Source organism: Electrophorus electricus, chromosome 13 (genome assembly GCF_013358815.1).
Source record: "Electrophorus electricus isolate fEleEle1 chromosome 13, fEleEle1.pri, whole genome shotgun sequence".
Lineage (NCBI taxonomy): Eukaryota > Metazoa > Chordata > Actinopteri > Gymnotiformes > Gymnotidae > Electrophorus > Electrophorus electricus.
The window spans coordinates 8,280,658-8,293,847 of record NC_049547.1 but is presented as its reverse complement, the minus strand read 5'-3'; the positions used below and the strand labels follow the sequence as shown (position 1 = coordinate 8,293,847).

General features: G+C 40.8%; 1 protein-coding gene across 1 annotated transcript in view; it reads right to left on the bottom strand.

Moving 5' to 3' along the window:
* Positions 1-13,190, bottom strand: part of LOC113571324 (ryanodine receptor 3) — a 145,620-nt gene that overhangs the window by 62,909 nt on the left and 69,521 nt on the right. The window contains 14 exon segments of the mRNA XM_035532477.1: positions 54-214; positions 314-380; positions 913-1,112; positions 1,418-1,626; positions 1,897-2,071; positions 2,828-3,030; positions 4,405-4,552; positions 4,957-5,116; positions 5,289-5,372; positions 6,225-6,328; positions 8,297-8,401; positions 11,275-11,491; positions 12,170-12,362; positions 12,660-12,901. Coding sequence (XP_035388370.1) covers positions 54-214; positions 314-380; positions 913-1,112; positions 1,418-1,626; positions 1,897-2,071; positions 2,828-3,030; positions 4,405-4,552; positions 4,957-5,116; positions 5,289-5,372; positions 6,225-6,328; positions 8,297-8,401; positions 11,275-11,491; positions 12,170-12,362; positions 12,660-12,901 — 2,268 coding nt within the window.

Below are 13,190 nucleotides of genomic sequence, written 5' to 3'. Positions count from 1 at the left end.
AGCCAATCACAACAAATTGATCTGAGGGACTGATCTGAGGTAGAAGTGTCTACCTCTCATGGACCCGGCCTCGCTCGTCCCCCAGTGTAACGGTCACAGTCCGGTTCTTGCTGAGGTTGAACAGGTTACTGTAGTAATGGTAGTCAGGGGTGACCCAGCCAACCCACACGCAGGAGGGATCTTGACCAGCAAACACCCTGACCGAGTGGTAGTACTGCAGAGCACATTAAAAGCACATTACCAAGCTACAGTAAAATATACTTCTGCAGTGAAGGGGCTATGGATGAAAACCCCATAAGGTCCAGTCACTTACAGAGGTTATGCTACTATAGTCACTTCTCCTCATGTCCTCTGTATGTTTCAGAGATTTCACAGGATGCCTAGGAAAAAAAGACCAAAAAATCTGCCTTGGAAAAACACAGATGCAAAGTAAAATCTGACTAATATTCCATTGATATTCTACATCTGGCTTATGATATAAAAATGCAGTACAGATAATTTTAAATGAATCTGAAAAAACCTAGTGCTAAAAAAGTCTGAAAAAATATCCTAGTCAGCAATAACAAATGCTCAACATTTCAGTATATTCAGAACATTTCACTGACCTTACTTATTTACTTTCTTATTGGTGAACAATCTTATTGGTGGTCTAGAAGCATTTGAGTTTGCCCCAAATGAATTAGTTAAGCTAGTTCTGGAGATTCTCTTATCTTCAGTTTCCTAAAAAAGTGTTCATTAATTCCTTTAAATGCAGTTCAATCAAATTTAACTTTCTCTCAGACTTGCCACAACATAAAGGGATACATAAGGAAATCCTACATTTACATACATTTTTAAGTTGAAAATCATAAACTTTTGCAGTGTGCACATTTGAGAAGAACCTCTCTATGAAGTGTGTCATCATGGTTTCACCTATGTCGGAGTTTGAGCGGCTCCTCATCGTGCACGCCGTTCACATCAGCGCTGGCGCTGTTCCTGATGGTGGGGTGGAACTCCACAGGCATGCTCAGGCGGAGAAAAACCATGTCAGCGTTGCTGTTCTGTGTTCCAAATGTCTTGTGTGTCACTTTCAGACAAGGCGGGCCGTCCACAGTGCCGTCGATCCGTGTAACCTGCAAATGCAAAGGTTTTAACCCTTGCTTTTCAATGTAGAATAAACTATTCATGATCTGACTTCTATTTTGTAACGTATGCAGACACGGTCACGTGCATGTCAGCTGCAGCTCCTTTGATACTAGCATTATGCAACATGGTTGCACACACAAAGCTCACATTTCTTCTACAGGCACATTTTGGCCAAACAAGTTGCATTTACCTGGTAGACAACATGTAGGAATGGTACGTTTTCATATTGCCAATGAACACATCGATGCAAAGGGTCAAAAAAGAGAACCAACCAGAAGAATCTGGGCATTACCTCAATATGACAGTGATGCTTTGGAACATTGACAAAAGTAGGCAAACGCTTGCTGAACCACATGGTGACTTCTCTGTTCATGTTGACAGCGAAAGGTTCGAAGCCCTCCTGCAGGCCACACATGGTGTAGTACTTGAACGTGCTGGCATCCTTGCCCAGGTTCATCCGACCCACCTGTGAAAGCCCCAAGCTGCAGACCGGAATAAAGCCTGCATGATGGAGATAACAAGACACCGGTCGCTGTTAAAAGACTGCTTGACATTCCCAAAAATGCATTAGTGACCAGGGTCTGCTCCAAGAATGTGAACAGCAGGCATATGAAGCATCTAATCACTGTAATATTGCTCAGTTAATCATTATCATGACTTGAAGAAAAAAATACCTCTAAATAATTACTATAAACAAATACTATTTAAAATTAGCCATAACCATATGGAGAGGTGTAACTTCATCTAAGCCCTTCGTTCTCTCTTACTCACCATCCTCAGTCTCAAAGTCAGTGAAACAAAGCTCTGAGCCCTTGTTGGTGATAAGGATCTCTCCATTGAGCGTGAAGATCATGGACTTGTCCTCCATGTTGATCATGCAGCCCACCACGTCCCCAGCGCGCCAGCAGCGGCCAAACAGCCGGCTACCCTGGTGGAGGCGGTGGCCCTGAGTGTGCGGCGGAAACATAAAAAAAAACACTCAATGTTTGCTACAAAATCCTGAGCCAGGCCAATTCCAGCCTTAAAAACTTGGTCTTCATGTTTAAAAAAAGTTTTCACATATTTGCGGAGTGTAGGAGCCAAAAATCTTTGCCAATATATTTATCATGCAAAGGCAGGTCCTTGGAAGTATACTCATAACATCTGTAAACATAAACAAAGTTTTTTTTTTTAATTCTTGAAAAAAAGATTTTGCCCCTTTGGCCCAAGGTATTTTTTTTACATTTAATAATCTCATAGAATATTATCTTGTTGTAATAGAACACAAAATTCATAAAATCCTTCCAAAAAAGAAAAGAAATAGTAACAGTGAAGTAAGAATAAAAAAGCTTATAAATGTTTAATGAGCTAAGCAAAGAATATTAATTTCACTGGGTCAGTGTTATGCATCAAACCAGCACTGATGTGGGCTCTGACAGCAGTTCTTCACATAGCACAACAGATGTTATTTAATGACTCACTTGATATTTGTAACAGATTTGTCATTAACTTATACTAAAATGTATCTGCAAAGCAAAACTGCTTGCAGACCATAGAATATATTGTTTTATGTCTCTAGCTTTTAGTAACTAACAATCTGATAATTAACCCTGAAAAACTATCCTCATAAAAGATTACCATGAACCATGAAGCTGTTTCGTCCTGCACTTCTGTTACTACACAAAAGGCTACATCCCCACTTAGCAGCTGGTCCCAATCTCACCCTGTAGCCATCGAAGACGTAAGCCTGGTCATCAGTGCCCAGCTCCACATCGGGCCGCAGGCCCGGCCGAGCCCAGCCCACCCTCATGTCTCCGCCGGTCACTGTCTCGAACTCAAAGTACCACTTGCCCTTTCTCACTGCGTATGTCCTCTCCAAGCGGAAGAAGCGGATCTTGTCGATGCTCAGCCTCTCCACAACATGGCCTGCTTTGCGGGGGGTTGAATAGAGAAAGTGGGAGGGGGGTGCAGACTGTCAAACAAATTAGGAAAGACCGTGATTTCATGTGCCACAAATAACCCAGTGAGATCAGCAGCAGCCACCATCTGGAGCTATGGAGTTAATATACTGAACCTCTATGTGGGTATGTGTGCTTTACTGACATATTGACATTCATCTGAACCATACATACACTGAATACAAAACAGTGACTGTGCCACGGATCAGATGATCAATGTATTAAAGTAGATGAAAAAAATGTGTGACTTTTCAGGACACTAAATACAGTTGATGTATTATTTGAATTATATTCACAGTGCAGTAATAAATATAGGCTGCCTTCCTTCTGTCTCACAAACACAAGCCAAAGCTGTGTTTTAATGTTATTGTTTTAAAAAACACAGGAACAGCAGTGCATTTGTTTAAAACCTGATTCAAGTAAATGGCACCTCTCCGAGGTGTGGGGGTGTTTGTGCACACACACATACAGGTATATTCTGGCCCCCAATCAACTCTTTGATTAGGGTCTGGAAACACACACGTTGACTTTTCGAGCCATTTAAAGTAATTTTCACAAACACCAACGAAAAGTTTACTCTAAGTGTTTGATTAAAAATGTCTGCAACTACAGAAAATATCTTAGATATCTAAGTCCCTTAGATTTAGGGATTTCAGGTTGATTCCATGTTGATGCCAACTGGCTGGGAAGTAAAGCAGAAGTACTGTTCCACTGAAGAGCCCAGGAGAATAGTGGACATAATCAGGAAAATCACACTTTATCCAAAATGTGTAGTTAATTAGACTCTCTTATAAAATTATTTTCTGGGAGATTTTTGGTAAGATTAGATTATGCAAGCATTTCTATAGTATAGCTATATAATTATAGCATAGAATATTATAGTACAGAGTAATATTGTGTATAAATGCATCGATACTCTGTGTTTACTGCACATCTGTATGTTGTAATAAGGTCATCCATTATGTGAATTCACTGAATACCAGTGCATGGTTACTCAGTATATTACACTGCAATTATGTAGTTATACTGCAAAAGTTGTAATGTAATATTACCAAATTTGTTTTAGCCATAAACTCATGACAACACTAAAAGGAAGCTTAAGAACATTTCTTTATCATATCATACATTTCCATATCACAAGATGATTAAAATAATTCTAAACTATTATTTGTAGTCAGTGGGTAGATAATGTGTTTTTTCAATATACATTTGGCACCAGCAAATCCAGTCCTGTGACATAGGACAATTTATGTGATTACTCCCTAAAGTGTGAGTTCATGGTGATCTTAGATAGATTTACATAAGCAGACTCTGCGTTATTAAACATCCTTGTGGCACTCACCACCCTCCTGGTCAGGAGGCTCAATGTTATAGCCATATCCAATAAGCGTGCGGATGGCCTCACGGAGACTGTCCCGGTTTGACTTCTTTGTGCGCTCATCAAGCAAAGAATACGACACCAGGCGAGGATTACGCTTGCTTTTCACATCCTGCAGAGACATCCATCGAGAGAGACAAGCAGAGAGAAAAGTAGAGAGAGAAAGGCAGAGGCAGAGACAGAGAGAGATAAGCAGTGCTTGTACATTCTGATCTAAGAGGATGGCAATTGAAGCTGCCATTTGTTATGACTGGCCTGACAATGCCCTTGCCTAATTGAGAAATGAGTCGGTCGCTTGCCTCCATCATTATGTTTTTGATGACATTACACATCATATGTTAGGCTCTTCCCTGAGGTAGTACAGGGGGAATGGGAGAACTGATAGTAATGTAATGGAAGTTCTGATATTGATGTTCTCAACATTTAGTACAGTAAGATGGATCCATAAAGAACAGAAGGCACACACTGACAACATGAAACAGCAGTTTGAACACAGAAGCCGCCAGTGCCACTTGCCTGCTGAATGCCATAGGTCCAGCCCTGCTTGATCCGGTCTTTGGCCCAAACGTTGTGAGCGTTCTCCGCAAGCTTGTCCACCAGGAGCTCTTGGCCAGAGGTCAGCTTCACGTCAGACAAGTCCAGCGGAGTGGGTTTGTAGCCATTTGACATCATGTAGCTATGCAGACACAGAGGACACAGAACAAGTTTAAGAAACAGTGGCAAAAACAAGGAAAAGGTATGTGTCTATTAATAACTTAGTAAACATCATTAGTAGCACAGATTCTATATTTGTATTTTCTATTTCTATTCTATTTTATATCATAACTACATGTGTCTGTGAGACTTACTTCTTGGGGAGTTTGACTTTCTGTAGCTCTTCCTCAATGCTGACATGGACCTGAACAATGTGGCATCCCACTGCCAGCAGGGTCCTGCCGAACAGAGAATCCGGGAGTGGGTGAGAGATCCCACTGAGCCTGGAGTGCCGGGCCTCCCTTTAGAAGCACAACCTTTGAGACCCTCCTGCACAAGACCTACTGCGGAGTCCTACTTCCAAAAGTGTGAGAGCGCTGATGCTGAGGTGCAGGGGCAGGAAGGTATGGTGGGAAGTAAGGGCCGTTAAGGAATGAGGGTGTGTGAGTGTGTGTGTGTGTGTGTGTGTGTGTGTTGGGGGGAGGGTGTGTGAGTGTGCATGGGGAGCTGAGGGTGTGTGTGTGAATGTGTATGGGGGTAGCGCATTGCAGGCATTTGCTCTTCATGAATCCTTTATGAATCCATGACGTGTACATTATAAATGTATATGCGTGTTGCCCTTGATGTGTTCATACGTGCCATTAAAATGGCTGACATTTTACACAAAGCCATCTGTTCTTTAATGTGTAAGGTTCCTACTTTTACTAGTGTGTCTGTGAGCTGGCCATCGCCAGACAAACGTACCAGAGAAGCTGAGTATTGTTTTTAGTCAAGCAAAGGACAACGATTTAGATAAAATTATCATTTTCAGCAAGTGCATCTGATATAGTGTGACATGGAGAAGGTGGGGGGTTGTTGTTCTCTATTGCAGAGTATATGTGTGTTTGATCAACCTGTGTATGTGGGTGTGTGTCTGTGTATGTTTAATTAAACACGCTGGAGAAGTGCAATCACACGCATATGCTTTGAAGTGCTTTGAAGTGCAATCACAGGGAGGGTGACAAACATGCACATACACACACACACACACACACACACACACACACACACACACACACACACACACAATCTCACAGAGAGAGAGAGCTTACTTCAAGGTCTCCGTTGACATCTGCAGGTTGTAATTCCTCTCTGTTTCAGGTAGTTTGGAGAAATCCACAAGGCAGGGATGCTGTCTCTTATTATCATCCCTCATCTAGGGAAGGACCACACAGCAAGTCATTATGGCACACTGGATCGACTGCTTAGGACTGAAGATACGCTAGATGTGGCAAAATGACATCACAATACTGGGAGACAACCATAGCAACCCTGAAGCTGCCTGGAGATTGTGATAAAGGAGGGAGGAGTCAGAAGAACATGAAGCCATTATGGATGTTTCACAACATGCGCACACACATACACACACACACACACACACACACACACACACACACACACACAAAAACACATACACCCACACACCCACACACAGGTATGCTTGGGGAAGAGGTGATTCTTCTTGCGAACAAGCCATGAATGTAAAGGAGGCATGGGTGAGTCAGGAATACTAAATGTGAACAATCTAGTGAAAAAATAGACTTTCTGACTGGGACACTATGGAAAATTCTCCATCTTCCACAGCTGCAAGACTCAATTTAGCCCTATATCTTTGCTTATTACCGGGTTAAAATTTTTACACACACACACACACACACACACACACACACACACACACACACACACACACACACACACACACATCTCTGTTTATGTCACAGCTTGTCATAATAATAACTGACCATATACATGCTGTACTGTATGAGTCCCAAAGCAGGGGTCCAGGATTGGCATCATATCTAAAGTATTGGTACAGACTGCAATTTCAAAAGGGAGTCAGGGGTGCTCGTCAGTGATTCCTCCTGTGTTCTGTATACTCTTATAAAAACTGACTCTACAGTAGCACACCTGCTTCAAGATTCTTTACTAATTTGCCTTTGAGAAAATCAGAATTTTGAACAGGTGACTTACTAATGTAAGTTCCCTCACACTGGCATTATACCTTTCATTTGGGATAAAATCTGGCCTTGAAAAAAAACCTCAATTTGCACAGAGGGTACAGGATTTACAAATGCCCCCGGAGAAACTAATCCCAATGCTCCAGAGGAATGAGCAATTCAGTGTGTACAGTGTAGTCCATTCCCATGTAGCCTGCAACTACTGAAGGCAAACGAAGGTCTGCACGTCTAGAGGGGTGGAAGGCAGTGGCCGCACTAGACGCGTGTAAAGCCAGCGATAGATGAGTGAGGAGGATGAGGTTTGAATGAAGAAGCACTGTGATGCATAGGTAAATATGACCAATCAATCACATCTGCAGCATGGACATAAGAGCCAGGTTCCAGCTGCCTGCTGCTGTTCTGCCTCTGAGGGCCAGGTCCCAATCTGCTCTTACAACCATTTAGTTTTACTATATGGTAACAACACATAGCAGCGACTTTGTAAAACATGTGAGCCTGGTTGTAGAGACTAAGTGATTGAGAGAGATCAAGCAGACTGAGCTAAATTAATTCAGTTAAGTTCTCAATGGAAAATCTCCCAAACCTTGTAATTTGTTTGGACAGGAAAGGATTGCTTACACAGTCCCAACAAAAAGTGTGAAAACAGCAAGTACAGCAACATTGATACCTTTTACATTTTTACATTAAATGCATGCTGTCGTCTACTAAGCCCTTTAGTTTCAAGAAAACCAATTACATTTGAAAGATCAGAAAAAAAACAAAACTACATGGCTGAAATAATGACTGAATTGACTAATCTACGTATGGAAGCTGAAATGGTGTTTTTCAATAGCACAATGAAGCTATGGGATCAAAATGATTAATTCACTTACCCTCTGTTTTATTTGAACAGCAAATTATAAAAGAGAAAGCACAATGATGCACTGAACAGACTTTTCCTACACATATATGATGACTAAGTTAAAAATTAAGATCAAAATGTTTCCTCTGTCATATAATAACTAAAGGTCTCATTTCGTATGTGAGGTACTATGGGTACCTTAAGTGAGTGTGTCTTGTGTATGTGTATGATGTGGTCAGAACTAAAATGCATGGCTATGTGTTAAAATGGTATGGACCACATGTTGTCAGTACGCTGAATTAGTTCCAGGCTGGGGGGGTGGTACCTTGCCGTAAGACCAGCCCATTTCGATCTTGTTCATGGCCCAGAGCTCGTGGATGTTTTCAGCCAGTCTGTCACGCACTTTCTCCAGGTGAGGAGGCATGACAATCTGGGGCACAGAAAAATGGGGGTTGCTTGGAGTCATTTATTTATTTCTCTTTAAATTTTGTGTTCTGACTGCTGTTGATTTATTGATTCATTTTTCCACTCTATCCATTCATCAAGTTCTTCACCTGCTAGCTTTTTACCTTACAGGCATTTCTCTAGTTGATTCAAAAAGTATCCAGACCTCTTATTATACCCTTTACTGTGTTGTGGATTTGACTTTGAATGGCTGTAATTGCCATTTTTACCCATCAATCTATACTTAATCGCCCATGACAAAGTGAAAAGATGTTTTAGAGAGATTTTAATTTTAATTTTTTTTTTTTTTATGAAAACCATACACCTTATTCAGAGAAGTATTCAGTCCCTTTATTCAATACTTTGTAAAGACCTTTTGGTAGCAATTACAGCTTCAAGCCTTTCATGAATCTTATATGAATACCTCTCTACAAACTTTCCACACGTGAACTTGGGCAGTTTATCCCATTCTTCATTGCAGATGCACAAATGTTCAACAGGCTTTAAGTCTGGGTTTTGCAGGGCCACTCAAGGGCATTTAGAGATTTATCCTGAAGCCACTGTTTTGACTGTATGCTTCAGGTCATTGTTGTTTTGAAAGGAGAACTTTTGCTCCAATCTGAGTTTGCGTGTGCTCTTGAGAAGCTTTTCTTCAAGAAGGTTCCTGTATTTGTCCATGCCACCCAATAGCATGATACTGCCATCTCTTTGCTTTGGGGGGGTTGTCATATGCTTTTTCTCTCAGTGGCATCCTTTTTGCCACTCTTATTTATGTGTTGTAGAGTGGGCAGAGATGGTCCATTTGATAGGTTCTCTCACAGAACATTTGAAGCTCTAACCTCCCTGACCAAGGGTCCTCTTCCCAAAATGAGTCATTTCGCATCAGAAGAAATTATATGGGCATAAAGCTGAAAACATGAGGTCCAATTTTTAGAAATGCATCATATTTCATGTGAAAACACACCTTTACTCATGGGAACCAACTGTTTTGGTGTTTATAAGTTTACCAGTGTTTGGTAAAGTAGCATAAATGGTAAAGTAAATGGTTTGGTAAAGTAGCATACATATGTGTGCGCATATATATATATATATATATATATATATATATATATATATATATATATATATATATATATACTAAAAAAAAGAAACTTTAACAAAGTAAATAAAAAACTAAAACAGTAAGCACAACTTTAACAAAGTAAACAAAATTTTTACTTTTCTTAAACATGTGTCATGACAAATGTTTCAATTTCATTGAAATCAATTTCATCAATTTTGCACAGAAGCATTAGCTTGCGAGCTATGTAAATCAACTATTGTAACCTAGCGATAGTGTCAAAAAATATTAATTTATCCATCGATGTCCTGTCACACACTTTCTCCAGGTGAGGAGGCATGACAATCTGGGGCACATAAAAATGGGGGTTGCTTGGAGTCATTTATTTATTTCTCTTTAAATTTTGTGATGTCTTTTATATTTGTATTATTCCTGATCAAAGGAATCAAATCCTCAGGCTTCTAAATCTCCGTGAGCTTCGTCACTACTTTCCAAAATCGCTGCAACTTCAGCAGCTGTACACTTGTTGCACAATATTTTAGCTAGCTGGCTAGCTCGATGTCAATTGAACTAGGAAAGAAACGTTTCCGCCGTTAAGGGTAATGCCGTAGTGATTTATTGACTGCTGATTGGTTAGTTTCACACAGATTGACACACAATTCATGAATCACACACAGCGAAATGGATAAGTTCTGAGTGACATACGAACACGCGAATCACACAGTGAGGGCAGATGACGTAGCTACACCTCTAGTCTACCCGCTATATCTAACCTCTCATAGCTCGTCATTCTTACTATTGTCGAAATTTAAAGGGCTTGTTGCATGGATTCAGGAAATGTTTGAACCATGTTTGTATGCTATCTTATTGCAAATATATATATGTCTTTTATATTTGTATATATAAAAAAATATATATATTAAAAAAATTATATATATATATATATATATATATATATATATATATATATATATATATATATATAATTTTTAATTAATTAATTAATTAATTTATTTATTTATTTATTTATTTATTTTTAAATCGCGAAACATCGAAGGAAAACGCGCCGGCCGTGTGCGTCGGACCACCATGGGTACTTCATGGCTTGTTGTCCTGACCAGTGCAATGTAAATTGTCAGCCTTTATAGACCCAGGTGTGTGCCTTTTAAATTACAGTATGTTCAGTCACTTGAAGTTACAATAGATGAAGTTCAAGTGAGTTGGAGTGCTACCGAAAATGGTCTGAAGAGATTTATGTTTTTGATTTTTAAATCATTTTAAAACTCTCTAAAATGTTTCATTTTGTGATTATGGGGGCTTAAGTATAGATTGATAGGTAATATAGGCAATTGTATCCATTCAAAATCAAATAAAAAATCAAAACAAAACAGTAACAAGTAAGGTGGTCTGAATGCTTTCTGAAACCAATGTATTTCTATTCCACACAGAGGAGAGTTTATTCCTAATGTAGAAAGATTAAAACACAAAACATTCACTAAGATGAAGCATGTGGAAGTGACATCTGAAACCTTTCAAAATTTTTACATGTTAGTTTCCACGAGATGAGTAGGAAACAATATGTTTGCCTGTGCATGTGTACACGAATGTGTGTGTGCGAGTGTGTGTTTGTGCACTCATTTGAGCAATGTTCACCAATGTATGAATAAAAGAGCCCAGCGACTTCTGATAGCACCAAATTAAGCCCCTGAACATCCACACATCTGCCAGATCAGATGACAGATGTGTGTTCCCATATGCATGTGTGTATGTGTAGCATAATGGGTCATCTCATGTGTCACCTGAGAGGTGTCCACGGGTGTGGGTATGAATGACGCCTGTGAAAGGAACTGTGTGGTGCCCAGCAGGTCCCTCACTCCGTCCATGTCCCTCTTGTACTCCTTCACAGGCTCCACACGCATCTTCTCCTTGGGCAGAAGAGCCTCGTAACATGGGGCATAGCCTGACGGCGGCAAGAACTTGAATTCTCCGTGACGACCACCCAGGAGGAAGCGCACCCTGCCGAGCAGAACAGCTGTGTCATTCAGTTTGACCTTGTCTCAAATGCGTAGAGAACAGTCTGCCCTGCGCACAGTGTGCATCAGTGAAGCACAAGATACTGATACACATCCTTTTTATTTTGTTTAATTGGAGACTTCAATCAGAGCAGAGACAGATCTTAGGTCACACTGATAAAAGGAAGCTCTGGACACAATCAAAGATCAAAATGTGTTCTCAATGCACCATAGAGAGACTAGCCCTGTAATAAGTCATCTCTTCTTTGTTCCTTTCTTTTTATCCTCTCTGCAATTTTTGATTTACTGGAGTCAGGACCAAGGGTGAGGAAATAAACTAAGGCATCTAGAATGACATTGTTCCTCTAAACCGACTTGCTCTTAGTGAAACCGGGCAGGCCAGGAGGCCTGTGTGCACGTGTGCACCTGGATTCCACAACAGTGAGCTCCCCTGAGGGGCACGCTCATTAAGTGACACTGCCGGCCGATGCTATGGGCACCCCCTGTAGTTTTTCGGGTATGCCTAGGGGCAATGGCACAAGCTAAGGAATCAATCAGACCAGAAGAGCTTAATGTTTTCTTACGCATGAATGTTTCCTTAGCAACCTCAAAAAAAAGTACTCACCCACCCTATCACCTGTGTGCATGTAGCAGGGGGGCGAGGGCAGGTGGTGGAGCATACCTGACCCCGGCTGAGAAGCTGACCACGGGGAAGAAGAGGCCGTCCGTGTTGAAGCTCTCGAACATGCCCTGCACAGGCTGCCCATTAATCCTGAAGGAAATGCTGGGGGCAGTCAGGTCTAGGCAGCAGCTGACCACGTCGTCTGATGTGAGTATGTGCTGGTTCACCGAGGCCACGCGTCGAGGGATCCTCCCTGCAGCACAGACACAAAGTTTTGTCTGCCTTAGACCACCACCTGACATTCACACCATTCTTGCTTAGATTAGCAATTGTAGTGTTTCTATTGTCTACTAATAGAGAAGATTCTAAAAAGGTGTTAGAAGGGTGATAAGACCAAACACTGCAAAAACCCCAGTGCTGAATTAACAGCTTTCATCTAATGATCACTGTAGGTATTCATTCAACACTAAGGATGATTGTTAAAATTATGAATTTGCAAATATATCCATAGCTCATAATAAAAGTGTTTTTGTTCTTCTTCAAAACAGACCTGACCACAAGTGAAGTCCATCGAAGCCGTAGGAATAGAGGTCATCCCCAACCCCATTGCCCCCCCAGCCTTCTCCACCACCGGGGTAGGGGGCATAGCCTTTGGTGGAGGCCCACCCCACCCGCAGGTGAGAGGGCTCGCTGGTCACAAAGTGCTCCACCTGGTCGATCATCAGTTCAAAGTACCACTTCTTATACTGAGCAGAACTTTCCCTAACGCCCAGAAAGATGTTGGGTCTCATACTGCAGTTGAGATGGGGGAAATATAAAAATTCGGATATATAACATTGAATATTAAATGCTATAACTGTAAATTTAAAATTAGTAATTTCTAGAGCCAGTGGAAAAGAAATGCTATTTAATATGTAGCTCAAAATATATTATTATAATTAACACAGCAATATATAAACCAACTTATAAGCAATTTTGTACACATGATGATGGAGTCCACCATAGCTTGCATATAACATTGCATATAAATGATATAATGAGATCACACACTTACAATCAAATAATGACACTCCATTAACTA